Source organism: Balaenoptera borealis, assembly GCF_965194805.1.
Source record: "Balaenoptera borealis genome assembly, chromosome: 4".
In the NCBI taxonomy this organism is placed as follows: Eukaryota; Metazoa; Chordata; class Mammalia; order Artiodactyla; family Balaenopteridae; genus Balaenoptera; species Balaenoptera borealis.
In genome coordinates this window covers 145,576,904-145,595,340 of record NC_138861.1, presented here as the reverse complement: position 1 = coordinate 145,595,340, position 18,437 = coordinate 145,576,904, and the positions used below count along the sequence as shown (strand labels likewise).

Below are 18,437 nucleotides of genomic sequence, written 5' to 3'. Positions count from 1 at the left end.
AGATATAGCCTTGACTGTAAAGGAGCTTGTCTCTATTGGGGAAACTATATAAGAAAACAACTCTTTATAACCTAAAGACTGTTGTGAGAGTGAAGAGGAGAGAGCTGTTAGCTCCTGTAATGGAAAGTTCATATTTTAGCTGAGCCTGGAAAGATAAACTTTCATTTGGGAAGTGTTGAAGAAAAAAAATTCAATGACAGTCATTAAAATACAGTAAGGAAGACTTTATTCAAGGTTGGGGGGCGCGGGTATTGTGAGAAGTCGTCATTTCCACCCTTTCGTCCCTTACCTCCTAGTTCATTACCAAATCATGTCAGTTTTACCTTCAAATGTATCGTAAGTCTACCAATTTCTTTCCAACTTTATTGCTACTAGCCTAGTCCAACCTGTAGTTATTTTTTATATGAGCTACTGCTTTGGCCTTTGGCCTTCTAATAGGTCTTGTGTTGATTCCTGCCCACCACCCCCGGAACCCCAAGCAATCCATTCTTCACATTGTAGGCCAGGTGATTGAAAAAATATATTGGGTTGGCCAAAAATTTCCTTTGGTTTTTAAGTAAAAAGACATTTTTCGTTTTCACCAAGAACTTTATTGAACAACGTGTTCACCTCCACTACCTTCTGCCATTTTTCAGGTAACTTCATAATTCCATCTTCCCAAAACTTTTTATCTTTTTGAGCAAAGAACTGTTCCAGGTGCCTTTTACAGGCTTCCAGGGAATCAAAATTTTTTCCATTAAGAGAATTTCCTGAAGACCGAAATAAATGGAAATCCGTAAGTGCAGTGTCTAGTGACTATGGCGGATGCATCAGGACTTCCCAGCCAAGCTGTAACAGTTTTTGCCTGGTCATCAAAGAAACATGCGGTCTTGCATTATCCTGATGGAAGATTATGGGTTTTCTGTTGACTAATTCTGGACGCTTTTCGTAGAGTGCTGCTTTCAGTTGGTGTAATTGGGAGCAGTACTTGTTGGAATGAACTGTTTGGTTTTGCAGAGGGAGCTCATAGTAGAGGACTCCCTTCCAGTCCCACCATATACACAACATCACCTTCTTTGGATGAAGACCGGCCTTTGGTGTGGTTGGTGGTGGTTCATTTCGCTTGCCCCACGGTCTCTTCCGTTCCACATTATTGTGCAGTATCCACTTTTCATCGCCCATCACAATTTGTTTTAAAAATGGAACGTTTTCGTTATGTTATCGCATGCGGCAAGATGGTCAAGAAGGTGTTTTCCGCTTAACTTACGTGGAACCCAAACATCAAAACGATTAACGTAAGCAAGCTGGTGCAAATGATTTTCAGCGCTTGATTTGGATATTTTGAGTATGTCAGCCATCTCCCGCGTGGTATAATGTTGATTGTTCTCAGTGTCTCGATTTGATCGCTATCAACTTCAACTGGTCTACCCGACCATGGAGCATCGTCCAGCGAGAAATCTCCAGCACGAAACTTTGCAGACCACTTTTGACACGTTCCATCAATCACGGCACCTTCTCCATACACTGCACAAATCTTTTTTTTTTGCGTTTCAGTTGCGTTTTTACCTTTCTTGAAATAATAAAGCATAATATGCCGAAAATGTTGCTTTTTTTCCTTCCATCTTCAGTATTAAAATCGCTACAGAAAAATTCACCAATTTTGATAGTTTTTTTTTAAATGCATGCTGATATGAGAGCTGTCACAATACAGTCCAACAGAATTGTTTTGAATGAAGTTAAAGACAGCTAAGCGCTACTGGAGCCATCGTACGGAAAAAACCGAACGAACTTTTTGGCCAACCCAATATTTATAAATTGAATCATGATATTCCCTTCCATAAAACCTTCTAGTGGTTCTAATTGCACACAGGATACTAGTCAGGATTTTTAACATGGCTTTCAAGACACTGAATAATTGGGCTCTCCTCTCATCCATCTAGAAACAGTAACAACAATAATAGCAACAAAAAACAGAACCCTAACATTAATATTTCTTTACTGTATTGCCAGGAATAGTTCTTAGAGCTTTATACAATAATAGATTTAATACTTTCAGCAACCCTAGGCTGAATAGCCTTTCTAAGGCTAGACATCTATTTAAGTGGTGGAGCAAGGACTTCAAGTCAGCTAGTACGTCAGCTAGGGCTCCAGAGCCCAAGCTCTTAAGCATTATACTCTGATGAATTACACAATACCCTCACCCCAGACATACACACACACTGTTGTCTTTTCGCCTTTCCATTAATCCAGACTTTACCTTCCCAGGGTGCTCTTGTATGCTGTTTTCTTTCCGGAACATACTGCTTTTCATTTTTCAGCTTTTCGTTCCTGGTCATCTTTTGGATATCAGTTTGAAAGTCACTCTCTCCGAGGGAGGTAGGGGCTTTAGCTGATACTCTTCAGTCTCAACTAGGGCTGTTCTGTTACTTTCGTCAGAGACTCGCATTCCCTTTTCTTTTTTGGTTACCACCTACAACTTGTGATACAGTAAACTCCCATGATGAAGTAGTAAGTAATTCTAAAAAATTCAAATCACATAAAAATGGCATTCTTGTGAGTTTAATAAAACGACCCGAGTCAGTCTTTGTGGAGGAGGAAGTGCGTGTGTGGAATGGGTTCCAGGATTCAGAATAAGGTATCCAAGTCAGTCTGAGGTCAGACTTCGGTGGTTTGGTGCCACCTGCTGGTAGCTGTGTAGTCCAGTGACTGCTGTGGGAGATGGGAGCCAATTCCCAGTTAAAATTTATCTGAATTCATGTATTCATGAAGTTTTACTTTATTCTATTTGTGTTTATTGTTTAGTCTTTCCACTCAATGCTTCATAAGTCCAGAGACCATATGCCCTGTGTTAACTGGTATTGGTCAAAGCCAGGCACCAGGTAGGTTTTGAATAACGTATTTGTTGAGTGACTGAGTGAATCAGAAAACATCATGAACCAGAGCAGAATTTCAGAAATTTTGTATTTTATTTAGAAACTGACAAGTAATGTAGTTTAACTAGAGATTAGGCTTTGTAGAGGCATATGGTTGAGAAAAGTGAGCCTAGAAAGATAAGAGTGGAAGCAGATTTTGGTGGCCTTTGAATTAAATAGTTAGGAACTGTGTGAAACATGATCTGGAGAAGATGAGAAGTGAAAAGAAGGACATTTATTTTAAGCAACTAGAGCATACTAAAATAATAGAAATAGGAGGTCTGGCTTCCAAAATACTAAGTTGGGGGGTAGGTTAGGGAGTAAACTAAACTTTTAACCCATCTAACAGAAAGGCAACAAAGAGCAGAAAAAAACTATGGAAATACAAATCATAAATCAAGACAGTAGGGACTTCCCTGGTGGCTCGGTGGTTAAGAATCCGCCTGCCAATGCAGGGCACGCGGGTTCGAGCCCTGGTCCAGGAAGATCCCACGTGCCGAGGAGCAACTAAGCCCGTGCGCCACAACTACTGAGCCTGTGCTCTAGAGCCCGTGAGCCACAACTACTGAGCCTGCGAGCCACAACTACTGAAGCCCATGCACCTAGAGCCCGTGCTCTGCAACAGGAGAAGCCACCTCAATGAGAAGCCCGCGCACCGCAACGAAGAGTAGCCCCCGCTTGCCGCAACTAGAGAAAGCCCGCGTGCAGCAGTGAAGACCCAATGCAGCCATAAACAAACAAATAAATAAATAAATAAAACATTTATTTAAAAAATCAAGACTGTAGAAATAGTCCAAAACATCAATTATATTAAAATTACCAATTGTGATCTTAACACGAGTCTGTGCTATTTTTAACAGATACACAAAACAAAATTTAAAGAAAGGAAAAATATATTTATCAGAGAAATACCAAATAAATCTGCTGTAATAAAATAGAATTCAGGGTGCAGATCTTTAATTGGGACAAAGAGAGGCTTTTCAAACTGCTAAAAGGAACAGTCCAGAAAATATAATCATCATAAACTTATATGCATCTAACAACATAGCCTTGAAATATCATTTAAAGTAAAAATTTTCAGGAATTCCCTGGTTGTCCAGTGGTTAGGACTCTGCGCTTCCACTGCAGGAAGATCCACTAAGATAACCGTAAGCCACGTGGTGCGGCAAAATAAATAAGTAAGTAAGTAAATAAATAAATAAATAAATAGAAACTTTCAGAATTGCAAGGCGAAGTGGACATGTCTACAAAACTGGGACTTTAAAACACCTTTGTCGGGAAACGCTAGTCTGCCATCTCCATGGTCTGCTGGCTTTCTGAATAAAGTCGTATTCCTTGCCTCAAAAAAAAAAAACAAAAAAAACAAAAAAACTCTGTCAAAATTGAAAAATCAGGCAGACACAAAATTTAAAATGACATCAAAGAATTAAACCACAGGATTAACAAATTTTATAAGCTGGAGATCTATAGAACATTGTAGTTAACTGAATAAAATACAACTTCGTACATTTTCTTTTTCCAGTTATATACAGGTCAGCTTTTAACTGTGTACTATGTCATAGAAGAATCTCAACAATGTCTGGAAAATCAGTGTCATTCAAAATATACTATTTCATCATAATGCAATAAAGTTAGAAATCAACAATGAAAAGACAACCAAAATACTTATAATATTGGCAACTAAAAACTCATAAATTGGAAATTCCCTGGTGGTCCAATGGTTAGGACTTGGTGATTTCACTGCCGTGGGCTGTGGGCCTGGGTTCAATCCCTGGTCAGGGAACTAATATCCCGCAAGCTGTGCGGTGTGGCCAAAATAAAAATAAAATAAAATAATAAAAACTCACTAATTAATGAATGAAAGAGGAAATGAAATTTATGAAATATTTGTAGCTAAATAACAAAGCATTGCATGCAAAAATTTAGATGTGAACTTAAGCAGAACTCACAGAAATTTAATAGCTCTAAGTGGGTTAATTGGAAAATAAGAAAGGTTGATAAAATGAGCATCTGCTCAACTCTAGATGTTAATAAAGGACCAACAGAATCAATCCAAATTTAGTAGAAGAAATACTAAGTCTATATTAATTAAATAGAAAATAGAACAGAATAGATTATTAATACCGTAAAATTAATAAAAATGGATGAATCTCTATAAAGACAGATCAAGGAAAAATGAGTACTATTAAAAACAAAAATATGACCAACAGAATAGAGTTTAAAAACCATAAGAAAATACTATAAACAACCTATTGCCATAAAATTTGAAAACCTACAAAGTGAGCAACTAAAATATATATATATATATATGTATATATATATAAATTACAGCTGACTCAAGAGGAAATAGAAAACCTAGGCAAATCAATAACCATTTAAGGTCTTTAATTTTACATATGCATCCCCTCATTCAAATAAAATTTATCAGACCCAGTTCTATTTCTAAAATTTCAAGGGATGCATAATCCCTATCATGTACAAACTGTCATAGAAAACAGTAAAAGAGGGAAAGCTTTTCAACTCATTTTATGAAGCTAGTATAACCTTAACCTTAACACTGATCTAGTATAAAAAAAGAAAGTTTCTTGCTGAATTTATGTATGATCATAGCTACAAATGTTCTAACTTAAGAATAGCAAATTAGGACTTCCCTGGTGGCGCAGTGGTTAAGAATCTGCCTGGCAATGCAGGGGACACGGGTTCGAGCCCTGTTCTGGGAAGATCCCACATGACACAGAGCAGCTAAGCCTGTGTGCCACAACTACTGAGCGTGCGCCCTAGAGCCTGTGAGCCAGAACTACTGAGCCCCCGTGCCGCAGCTAGTGAGGCCCGCGCGCCTAGGGCCTGTGCTCCGCAACGAGAGAAGCCACCACAATGAGAAGTCCGCGCACCGCAACGAAGAGCAGCCCCCACTCACCGCAACTAGAGAGAACCTGCGCACAGCAATGAAGACCCAATGCAGCCAAAAAATAAATATATTTTTAAAAAATTAGAAAAATAAAGTAAGTTATTTCATGGATGGAAAAGCATTAAAAAAAAAAAAGAGCAAATCAAATCCAGCACTCATCAAAAAATACGTAATGGCTAAATGCATACTAGAAAGGCAAGGAAGGCTAAATATTAGAAAACTTATTAATGTAATTTACCATATGAATAGATTAAAGGAGCAAGCCCATATTATCATCTCAGTAGATGCAAAGGCATTTGCTAAAATTCATCATCTTCTGAAGATAAAGACTCTTAATCTGGGCTTCCCTGGTGGCTCAGTGGTTAAGAATCCACCTGCCAGTGCAGGGGACACGGGTTCGAGCCCTGGTCCAGGAAGACCCCACATGCCGCGGAGCAACTAAGCCCGTGCGCCACGACTACTGAGCCTGCGCTCTAGAGCCCACGAGCCACAACTACTGAGCCCACGTGCCACGACTGCTGAAGCCCGTGCGCCTAGAGCCCGTGCTCCACAGCAAGAGAAGCCACCGCAATGAGAAGCCCGCGCAGCGCAACGAAGAGTAGCCCCCGCTCGCCACAACTAGAGAAAGCCTGCGCGCAGCAACGAAGACCCAAGGCAGCCCCCCCCGAAAAAAAAAGACTCAATCTGGATTGGGACTTGATAAGGTATATATATTAAAAATCTATAGCAAATTTCATAATTAATGGGGAAACGATTCCATTTACCATGTTTATTAACTAGCGTTATACTGGCAGGCCTAGCAAATGCAAATAAGGCAAGAAAAATAAAAGACAAAGATCAGAAAGGAAGAAACAACAGAAACACTGTTATTTGCGAGGTTTACACAAAATTTAAAAGTGTATAGACTTTAAAACTACTTAGAAGATTCGTCAGTGTTGCTGTATACAAGACTAGTAATCAGAAAATGAAACGAAAAAGATCCCATTCATAATAGTTTTTAAAACTTAATTAGGTATCTGGGAATAAATCTAACAATAATATGCAATACCTATAAAAATAAGAATTTTGCTTTATGGAGGGACATAAATAAATGAAGAGATACGCAACTTCCTTAAGAAGAAATAGAAAACCTAAAGAGACCAAAACCATTTCACTGACTTTATTCTTTAACCCACAAACACATGGAAAACTGGACATGGTAAAGCTGTTAATTCTTCCCCTTTTAATCTATAAATTCAATACAGTTCTAGTCAAAATTCCAAGAGGACTGTTTTTTGGTGGAATTTGACAAACTCTTAGGTAGAGGTCCAAAAATAGTCTAGATAATTCTGCAAAAGAACAAAGTGTGTGGTACTTGCCCTCCTATTCATAAAGAATGATTCTAAAACTATACAGTATTTTTAAATGTGTGATTGGCCCACAGATGAATAGTTGAGTAGGATAGACTAGAGAGCCCAGAAAGAGCAAGCATGTATTTATGCCTAGTATATAATAGACACGGATTTATAGAAAGGCAGGACTATTTGGTAGATTATATTAGGATAGCTAGTTTTTTATAAAGAGAAAAGTAAAGCTAGAGCCCTGTTTCATACCGTCTTTTATTTATTTTTTCAATTGATTTATTTATTCCTCTTTATTCTTTTTATTTATATAAAAATCCAGTCTCCCTCCCTCATAAGCATCAAATTTAATTTGATTAATAGGTATTTTTTTAGTGTATTAAGTGTATATATTATGTTGTATAAATTTAAAGTGTATAGTAATGGTACTATGTATCTTACTCTGTTTCCTACTTTTTTTTAGTAAATACTATTCTTAATATCCGTGCATGTTGCTTTGTATGTATATAATCTGTTGCTTCTGACTGCTGCATAATTCTCCCTGATTGACATCCACCACATTTTACTCTCCTGTTTGTGGTTGTCTGTGGATCAGCTGGGAGCTTACTGGTCTAGGATGGCCTCATCTGAGGCACCTCAGCCCTCCTTCTCTCCAGTCTCCAGTCATCTTCTTTCTTTTTTATTCCTTATGATGTTCATCAAGAACTCCAGTATGTTTAGGAATAGTTATATTAATTGGCATTCCTGGTTATTTTTTTTTTTTGGTAGTGGATTTTCTCTTAAAATTTTTTTTTAATTAGAAAAATTTTTTAGTGAGGTATAGTTGATTTATAATATTATATGTTTCAGGTGTACAACATAGTGATTCACAATTTTTTTTTTTTTTTTTGGCTGCATTGGGTCGTCGTTGCTGTGCTTGGGCTTTAGTTGCAGTGAGGGGGGCTACTCTTCGTTGTGGTGCGCAAGCTTCTTATTGCGGTGGCTTCTCTTGTTGTGGAGCATGGGCTCTAGGCACGTGGGCTTCAGTAGTTGCAGCACACGGGCTCAGTAGTTGCAGCACACGGGCTCAGTAGTTGCAGCATGCGGGCTCAGTAGTTGCGGCACGTGGGCTCAGTAGTTGTGGCTTGCCAGCTCAGTAGTTGTGGCACACGGGCTTAGTTGCTCCGTGGCATGTGGGATCTTCCCAGACCAGGGATTGAACCTGCGTCCCCTGCATTGGCAGGTGGATTCTTAACTACTGTGCCACCAGGGAAGTCCCGTGATTCACAGTTATTAAAGGTTATACTCTTATTTATAGTCATTATAAATGATTGGCTTTATTTCCTATGCTTTATAATATATCCTTGTAGCTTATTTATCTTATACATAGTAGTTTGTACCTGTTAATCCCCTACTCCTGTCTTGCCCCTCCCCCTTCCCACTCCCCACTGGTATGTTTTCTGTATCTGTGAGTCTGTTTCTTTTTTGTTATATTCACTAGTTTAATTTTTTTAGATTCCTTATATAAGTGATATCATATAGTATTTTTCTTTCTCTGTCTGACTTATTCCACCAAGTATAATACCCTCCAAGTCCATCCATGTTGTTGCAAATGGCAAAATTTCATTCTTTTTTTATGGCTGAGTAGTATTCCATTGTGTATATATGTGTGTGTGTGTGTGTGTGTGTGCATAAACACACCACATCTTCTTTATCCATTCATCTGTTAGTGGACACTTGGGCTGCTTCTGTATCTTGGGTGTTGTAAATCATGCTGCTATGAACATTGGGGAGTATATATCTTTTTTAATTAATGTTTTTGTTTTCTTTGAATATATACCCAAGAGTGGGATTGCTGGATCATATGGTAGTTCTATTTTTAGTTTTTTGAGGAACCTCCATACTATTTTCCACAGTGGCTGCACCAATTTACATTCCCATTGGCAGTCCTGTTTTTTTCCTAATCTTGAAGGGAGTGTATCTGAAGTTTCAACTTGAAGTTTAATGTTTGTTGTAGGTTTTAGTATATAACATGTACCAGGTTAAGGAATTTCCGTGTAGTCCTTTGGTTTTGTTTTTGTGTTAGTTATACATGGAATCCTGTCAGATGCTTTTTCAGCATTCTTTGATGAGTCATGATTTTTCTTCCGGAATATATTAACGTGATCAATTAATTAATGAATTCTCAGGCATTGAATTCTCCTTGCGTTTGAGGATACATGTTACTCATCATTTTGCTCTGTTTTGCTTTAAGTTAAGGACCTTTTATAAGTAATATGGAACTATAATTTCTTTTCTTGTATTGTCCTTATCTAATCTTGGAATCAAGATTACACTAGGCTCATAAAATAACCTAGGTTGCTTTCACTTTTTTTTTCTCCTATTTTCTGTAACAATTTCTGTAAGATAAGAATTTAAAAATTTGCTAGAATTTGCCTAAAAGGACATTTAAGCCTGTAATTTTTTTTTTTTTGTAGAGAGGAGGTTTTGGGCTACATTTTCATTTCTTTGCTACTTACTATTCTATTCAGGTTTTTCTTTATATAGTTTATACAGCTTCTTTATACATTTCATCCAAATTTCAACTTTATTAGTGTATAATTGTTCATAATACTGATTTATTATTTTTATATGTATTGTATCTGTGGTTATTTCTCCCCTTTTGTTCTGTATCTCATTTGTACCTTCTTTTCTTGGTTATCCTTGCAGAGGTCTATCTATTTTATTAATCTTTTCCAAAATCAACTTTTGGTTTTGTGAATCTTTTCTATTTTTTAAAATTATTGCTATTTCATTTTTCCTGCTCTTTATTACTTCCTTCCTTCTTTTTTCTTTGGGTTTGTTCTGTTGATTTTTCCATCTTTATCAACTGAATGTTTAGCTTATATATTTTTAAACCTTTTCATTTCCTGGCATCTGAGTACTGTTTTAGCTGTGTCACATATAGTTTGACATGTTGTATTTTTATTGTAATTCATTTCTAAATATTTCTCAATTCCTTTATAATTTCCTTTTTATTCCATGGGCTATTTAACATACACTGTAAGGGAAAGCACATATTAATTTGGCTGGATCAAAACTTAAAATTGTTGTAGGATAGAGGATACCGTAGACAAACCAAAGTAAAAGTCAAACAGCAGGCTGACAGAAGATAGTTGGAACACATATCTGAATTATTGTCTAGTGTATGTTAACATTCTACAGCTAAGTAAGACAAAAAAAGTGTCATAGAAAAATGACAAAGGATATGAATAGGAAATTCATAGGGGAAATGTTAATGGCCAATAAGTATATGAAAAAAATGTTTATCCTCAGTACTTACTCTAAGTACATGCAAATTAGTACAACAGTGAAAAATTTCCTGCCGTCCAACAGATGGCAAACATTTTTAAAGTTTGATTATATCTTGTATTGACAAGAATGTAAGAAAAATGGGAGCACTAACACGTCACTAGTGGGATTTTAGACCTACATAGCCACTTTGGAAAGAGTAACATATAAATTTAAAATGCACTTATTCTATGACCTAAAAATTCTCTCTGTAGGTGTACACTGTGGAGAGACTCTAGCATACATGCTTAAGAAAAAATAGATAACTTTATTTGCCTATCAGTAGATAAGTTTTTGAACAAAATGGGGTGTATGTATGCACTGGGATAATTTGAAGTAAAAAGCATAGCTATATTTACTTATACCAACATGGATAGAATATGAATCTTGAATGAAAAAAATAAATTTTAGAATGGCATATATAGTATAATGTCATTTATGTACCCAAAGCACGCAAAGTAATACTGTATGTCATTCTGGGATACATGCACACATACACATGCATAAATGTACACACATGTGAAAACATAAAAGTGTAAAACATAGACTGGAAGAATATACACAAAACTCATGATAGTGGTTTCTTCGGAGAGATGGAATGGTGAATGAGGACTGGGGGTAGTTCTCAAAGATGTTATTATCTCCACATGTAATGTGTTATTTCTTAGGGAAAAACAGCATCTTCAAGTATAGATGACAAAATGATAACAGTTGTTTGTTCTGGACGCAGGGGTCGTGACTGTTTGTTATTATTATTTTTTTTTTTGGTAATTTCACATACATTTAAAATCCTCCTCAAAAATTGTACAAGATATGACTTCCTAAACAAGGAACACAGATGACTCAAGATTTCTAGCTTGGGATGAAGGTGATGTTATTGATAGAGGAAACAAAGGAGATTTGTAGATAAAAGACCTTTAGGTACCAGTGGGTTATCCAAATAAAGACGTTTACCGTACTATTGGAAATTAGAACGTAGCACTAAAAAAAATAATAATAAGCCTAGAGATGCTGATTTTTGAGTCAGTTCAGAAATCATATTGAAAGCCCTGGTGGTGAATGGATACTAACTACCATTCTTGAGAGAGTGGAGAATGAAGAGAGAAAGTGGCTAAGGCTCATGCTTTGGAAGAACAGTCACATTTGAGGGTTGTGCTGAAGTAGGCGAAGTCAACGGGAAAAAAAACAAATAGGAAAAAAACAAAGCCAGACAGTTTATTGTCATGAAAATCATATGAAGGGAAGTTTAATAAGGGGTGGTCAGTAATTTCATTTGTTTGGAGAGGTAGAGTCAGGTGGAAACTAGGAAGAGATTGCTGGGCTTGGCAATTAAAAGCTGATGTTGACCTTTGAAGAACTTTTCAGTGGATAGGTGCAGAAGCTATATTGTAAGAGGGGAAGAAATTAGTTATTTGAATATTCCTTTTAGAATCAATCAAAATAGAATTTGACTTACTGTTGCAATATGTTTTAGTTAAGAACTCCATTGTAAATCTTTTCATAAACATGCTAAATAAGAATCATGCATTAGCCCTTGCAAAGTTTCACAGGAATTGAAAAAAATTTCCAGAATATTCAAGATACTGTACATTCCCTAATGATAATAAAGAACCCAAGCCCTTGAAATCAGTTGTTATAAATGTTATTTAAAATAGAGAGATGATTAACCATTTTAATTCACTTTGTATGGTGTCATAAACATATGGTACTTAATAAATGCTTTTTGAAAGCAATTATTTGTCTAACATCCATTAGAAAAGACTAGCTGCAAGACTCAGTTGACAGATAGTCTTCTAGGAGTGGCTGCTTTTGCTTAGTGTAAACCATATAGTGAAGAATCAACAAGCTCAAGGAGAATTTGGCCCAGGGATAAGTTAAGTAAAATGCAGAAAACATGGGAAGCTAATCCAAACTATCAGTTTCGGAAATGGTACATGCTGGATCCTTGCTCATCATAGGGTTTTTATGGTCGATAAATGCATATGGCTAGATAATTTATGATAAAATAACTTTTGGGAGTCATAGAGCTCTTTGAGAATCTGAAAATCGTCATGATCCTCTTCCTCAGAAAAAATGCACATTTTGCTAACAAAATTTTGCCTTTGTGAACCCCCTATTTAAAATCCATGCCTTATGAAGGCTTTTATACATGTAAATATTTAACTCTGCTGGGTGGTGGTCCAAAATGTAGCACATACCCACTACTACTATAATTTCATGTATAAGCAAATTTCACACTTGGTGTGGGTTCTGTCTGAATTGAGAAGGCTTAATTTTTTCCCTTTGCTACGTAGTTCAGTGCCACCAGGTGTAGTAATAGGTGCCTACAACAGGAACTTGCTCAAAGTAGGTGCTGGGTAATTATTTATGGAATAAATGAATGAATATGTGACCATGGATTCAAACATCTTCACTTTAATAATATTTTATAAAACCTAACTATTAAATAAAATGAATCAGTAGTATAAAAAACTGAAAATAGTGAATTAAACATATAGTAGTATAAAACATATGAAATAGTCCATCTTTTCTCTTTGTAAAGCTGTAGACTTGCACTCCTGTGTCTCATCTGTCTTCCAGTATTGATGAACCAGGCTTTACTTAATGGTCCTAAATCTCTTGATTCCAGCTTGTTGTCCTTGATAGACATATTTTTTCTTAGACCTTAGTTTTCCTACCTTTTTTTTCTTCTAAACATGCCCAACACACCATACCCCAGCTTTGAGTTTCATTGTTAGCTCAGCTGCATCAGACTGTTTAAGACCCCCTCTTATTGTTCTCCTACCATTCACTGCTCAAAGTTTTTTTTCCATTTTTTTCTTAATTTCTCAGAAAGACTCTTGACCATTGCTCTAGCTTTGACATTAAAAAGCAAAACATCAACCACTTTATAATTTATATAAATATAATAATAGTAAAATGGATTTAACTTTTCATCCATTTTGTAACTTCTAAGTTTTATAGAAGATTGTTTTGTAGAATTTTTAACCTTGAAAGAGTGAGATATATACCATGTGACTTTGGTTAAATTATTTAACTTCTTGGAGCCTCAGTTTCCTGATGTGTAAAATTAGGGCATTGGATTAAATCGGTGATTCTCAAATAACTCTACCATTGGTGGTTAAAGAGTTGTCATGACTCAAATAGGAAATTGGCATCCTTCTCCCAAATTATAGGAAAATAACATTAAATGGGTAGAATGTCTCCTCCCTTTGATTCCTACGTGTGATTTTTTTTAAAACTTTGAAGCCTGTTGACCTTGGTACTTGTATCTGATAGAGCACACAGTTATATATTTGGTTTTTAAGTTTAATATATGTCATTTATGGTAGTCAGGAAAAGAGATGATGATGTTCAGGTCCTTCCTTAATTTTTTGAAAACCTCTAGGTGACCTTGTCTCGAGGCATCTCTTCAACCATAACCTTCTATGATTCTGTTTACTAGATAAAGGAAATATATGAAGGAAATAACCAGAACAAGCTATAAGTCAAAACATTTAAAACCTATATGGTGTTGGAAACAATTGGATATTTACATATCTCTCAAAATTTTTTTCCATCTTGGTTACTACAGGACCATAAAATCATTCAAATAGCCAAGGGTATCTAATTATTTTTGGTTATATTAGACTTTAATGATAATGATTATATTTTGAAGACTTAACTTATTTTTAAAACGGAGAGGCTGGAGGATGAAAGAATTGATGCTCAGACTATGAAGAAAGACATGGAAAGAACTGCTCAGGACTTTGTAGTTGAAAGAGGTCATTTTAAAACTCTACTCTTCTTTCTTTATCTAAGCTGTGAAATGTGACAAGTTGGGAGTTTAAACTGCTCCTTTCTTCTGTATTAATTATCTTTTGCTGATTAACAAATCGTCCCAAATTTAGCAGTTTAAGACAATAAACATTATATCAATATTATAGTTTTTGAGATTAAGGATTGGGGATTGGCTTACTATGGTTCGTAACTCAGGATCTTTCATGAAGCTGGAATCATCTGAAGGCTTGATTAGGGCTGGAGGGTTTGTGTCCTAGAGAGTTCAGTCGCATGACTGTTGGCAGGATGCCATTGTTCCTTGCCTAATGGGCAGTTGGCTTCCTCTGAGTGACCCAAAGCAAGAGATCAAGCAGACAGTTTCTGAAGTCACACACCATCACTTCAGCTCTATTCTCTTTGTTAGAAGTGAGTCATTAAGTTCAGCCTACACTCAAAGGGAGAGAGGGGAATTAGATTCCGCCTCTTGAAGGGAGGAATATAAAAGAATTTTCAGAAAAGAAAATCAGTAGGTACTAAATGCATCATAGCAGATACACAGGCCTTGTTACTTTGGTGCTTGGGGAGTGTTTGAGAGGAAGGGCTCTAGAGTTAGAGTTCGTGGGTTCAAATCCTGGCTCTGCTTCTCCTGAACACTATGACCTTCATCAAGATTCCTCATCTATAAAATGAGCACAATAGTAATATCTATTAACAGGAATGTAGAGAGGAATAAGTGAAAAAAATGAAGGTAAAGCACTTATCTTGGTGGCTTTTATTTCATTAAGAGTTAGCTATTATTTACCTACTAGATCACAGCAATAACTTTGATGTAGAGTCTGCCTTTCTGTAATGTTATTAGCAGAATATGCTCTAAGGTATCCACCAGGCCAACCTACCTAGTCTTATTCAATTTTTAAAATTCTGCTTATTAATACTTGAGAAAATTCTGCTTAACCTTGAAGACTTGAGAAATGCCGATGTGTGTGTGTGAATGTGTGTGTATATATACACACATATACATGTTATGTACACATATATTCACATATACTACATGGCTTGAGTCATATTGTGTGGACGAAATGCATACACAGTAAGTCCCCTACATATGAACCTTTAAGTTGCGAACTTTCAAAAATGCGAACATGTGTTGCATCAGCGTCAGACGTGAGTGAAATTGCAGCTTGCCCTCTGATTGTGTTAGTTGGGTACCTAGGCTAACTTTGTTGGACTTACAAATTGGACTTACGAACGCGCTTTTTTGGAACGGAACTCATCTGTATGTAGGGGACATACTGTATATTTTAATCCTGCCACATTTATATTTTTAATATTTTACCATGTTGTTAAAAATTCTTCAAACATGTTTTTATTAAAACAATCCATTGCATTTTTTGATTATTTCCCCAGGCTAGGCCCCGGAAATGAAATTCCTAGATCCGTATATATTGATATTTACCTCTTTAAGACTCTTGATATATAATGCTCATTGCTTTCTTGAAAGTTTGTGCCAGTCTGTATTTCCAGCAGCGGCCTCACCTTGCTTGCTAGTCCTAGTATAGTATTACTGGTCTCTGAAAAGTGTTGGTGGCTTTTGAAAGCCTAGTTATAGTAGCAAGACAGAATTGCATTAAACCCCAGGGAATTGTGTTTTTATAAGAGCTTTAAATATATAGGAATATTTTCCAGCGTTTCTGCATTAATTTCTATTAATATATATATACACACACATATGCATAAATCCTATATATGTGTATATACTAACTGTGAAGTATGATTCAGGAATAGATACAGCTTCTGTTCGCTTGGAACTTAAAATATAAGGCTGATATGAGTCCATATAATTAAGATGTACCGCGAGTGAAATACACACACACCGTTACCTTTCTTTAAAAGCTAACCCTCAAGAAGCAAAGAGTGAGGTAAAAGTTGTGTGTCAGGCTGCAAACTGACTCCCACAGTGAGAAGAGTATTTCTTTTTGAGCCAAGTCAAGCTGTCGCCTCCAGAAAAAAACACACCTTTGGCTTACTTACTCTCTTCCTTCCTAAATACACGAATATCTATGATTGCTAAGAGTGGAAATTCAGATTTGCTGTCAATTTCAGTGTTCTGCCTAAAGCTAGCAATTAGCCCCTTCGCGTGCCTTACCATCCTCGCACCTGGAAACTGTCTCAGTTTATGATGCTGCCGGTCAATGGATGATCCTTCTTTTAAATTGACTAGAGATAAAAAATAAAAGCTACCAGTCATACAGTTTCTTTTGTCTAATAGGTGGCAAGTTTACCTAACACAAGGAAGAGATCCCTGTTTGGTTTCAGGGGGGCTGTACTTTGGAAATGGCGTATGGGTTCTTCTTTGGGAAGGTGGGGATCACGGTGGTAGGGCTAGGGGAAAGGCCCAAAAGAATAAATGAGTATTCAGAAGAAATGGAAAAAGCAAAGTCATGGGCTGTGGAATCAACTCTGAAGTTGCACCTGTTGGGCAAACATTTGTAAAACGATATAGTATTAATATTACCACCGGAAAAAACTGTTTTCTCTAGTCATCGTCACAGTTCATTCAATTTAAGTCATAAAAATTACACCTTGTTATTTAGAATTTGTAACGACCAAATCTTTTTTGTGTTTATTCAGCAAATAACTTTTTGAACACTTATTCTGTAGGAGGCACTGTTTTATGTTTTGTGGAGAAACAACTATAGGCAACCTTTTCAGTTTTTTTCATATTATGAAATTTTGAACCCAGGGAAGCATTTTTTTGTGTTTGTTTTAATGAAGCTTCATCTGGGTCATTTTAGAGGCTTGGTTTCCTGTGTTGTCAGTAAGTCTATAGTCACTAAACGGCAATCTAGCTCCCGCGTCTACTGTATTCAGTATGTACGTTATTTGTAATAAGGTTAGTTTTATCGAAAAGATCTTTAAAAGCAGATGATGATATAAGTGGATACGTTCGTTTGCTTCCGAGCGAACCAAACAGAAATGTAAGAGGGTACCTAAATTTCATGGCTAGCCGACTGGGGGAGGATAATCTAATGTCTCAGAGGTTGGCATGTTCTGTTTGCTAATAAACACCTGTCTCGTGTGCTCTTCCGTACCTCTGTAGAGGGAAGAGGGCGACGTCGGTCCCTGAGAGTGGCTGGAAGCCCCTAACTTTGTCCCAGGAAAGCCGTGGTAATATTTTGTAGGTTTGACTTTTGGGGTTGGTATGCCCGTTTTTCAGCGCAGCGCTTTCAAGTGAACGGCTTACACGCAGCCTACGCTTTGACACGGCCCAACAAGTTAATTAATTAGCCACCTTTCCGTCCAGCTGCGGGACTGGGCATTAAGAGCTCTTCCAGAAAGAAAATTTGATTAATGGCTCTCCTCTAGCGTGGGGACGACTGCAGACTTCTCTTCCGCAGAGCGTGAAACGTGCGTCTTCCTGCCGAGGGGCCTCGTCCCAGCCGCGGCCCCCGGGACGACTCCCTGCCTCAGGTGTCCCCCGCGCCGCGGGCCGCTCTCCGGGGCGGGCGTCCGGGACTTCCTGTCTGGGCGCGGGGCGGAAGGATCGCGTTGCCAGCCGAGGCGGCCGCCGCCGCCCCTGCCGTTAGGTGGTGGGGTTTCTCAGCCCGGCGGCGGGAGGCGGGCCGGCCTCGGCTTCCTGTCGGAGGACGCGCAAGGATCCGGGCGTCGGAGTGTGTGCGAGTGCGTGAGTGTGTGTCGGCCGCACGGCGTGTGTCTCCGGCCGCGGGTTCCGCCTCCTCCCCTGCCGCCGCTGCTCACGGTGTAAGTCAATGTGAAGCAGCAGCTCCAGCCCCGGGATAAACATGGCGACGTCTCTGCATGAGGGACCCACGAACCAGCTGGATCTGCTCATCCGGGCTGGTAAGGACAGGGGAACTTTCCTCCCGTGCATCGGTGCAGCAGGAGAGGGGGTGCACAGGGGGCGGGGTGGCTCCCCTGTGGCGGTCAGTGCAGGGGGTCCGGTGTCCCCTTCGGTCACCGGGGCGGCCGGGGGAAAGGGGGGTTGTGAATGAAGTAATGGAGGCGACGAATCAGGAAGTGATCACCTTGGAGAGTAACCTGCCTGGGATCCGGCGCTGTCGCTTCAGGGTGGGTTTGTGGAGCAGCGGCGGCGGCTGCCGGGCGGCCGAGCCGCAGTTAAGTTGGGGACTCGGGGGCGGACGAGTTGTGCGCTTCACCCCAGTTGCCGAGGAACCAGGAAGTGAGTGAGGCTGTTGTCTCCCGGCTGCG

At 38.2% G+C, this 18,437-nt stretch overlaps 1 protein-coding gene and 1 long non-coding RNA gene across 19 annotated transcripts in view; one reads left to right on the top strand and one right to left on the bottom strand.

Annotated features, from left to right (window-relative positions):
- ELF2 (E74 like ETS transcription factor 2) overlaps positions 1–18,437 on the top strand; it is a 92,580-nt gene that overhangs the window by 53,765 nt on the left and 20,378 nt on the right. Inside the window, exon 2 of one of the 18 annotated variants that reach the window (XM_082389810.1) lies at positions 17,308–17,389. The exons of 13 other annotated variants lie outside the window; for them this stretch is intronic. Coding sequence is in view for 4 of the 5 variants with exons in the window: in XM_082389822.1 (XP_082245948.1) it covers positions 18,011–18,068 (58 nt within the window). In the remaining variant the exon portion in view is untranslated. Of the gene's footprint in view, positions 1–17,307; positions 17,390–17,427; positions 18,069–18,437 lie in introns of those variants that run through there. 4 more of the 18 variants (XM_082389822.1, XM_082389802.1, XM_082389804.1 and 1 more) reach the window with 4 other exon arrangements.
- Positions 9,604–18,437, bottom strand: part of LOC309627694 — a 145,281-nt gene continuing 136,447 nt past the window's right edge. Inside the window, exon 2 of the long non-coding RNA XR_014243921.1 lies at positions 9,604–17,299. This is a non-coding gene — a long non-coding RNA (uncharacterized lncRNA). The remainder of the gene's footprint in view (positions 17,300–18,437) is intronic.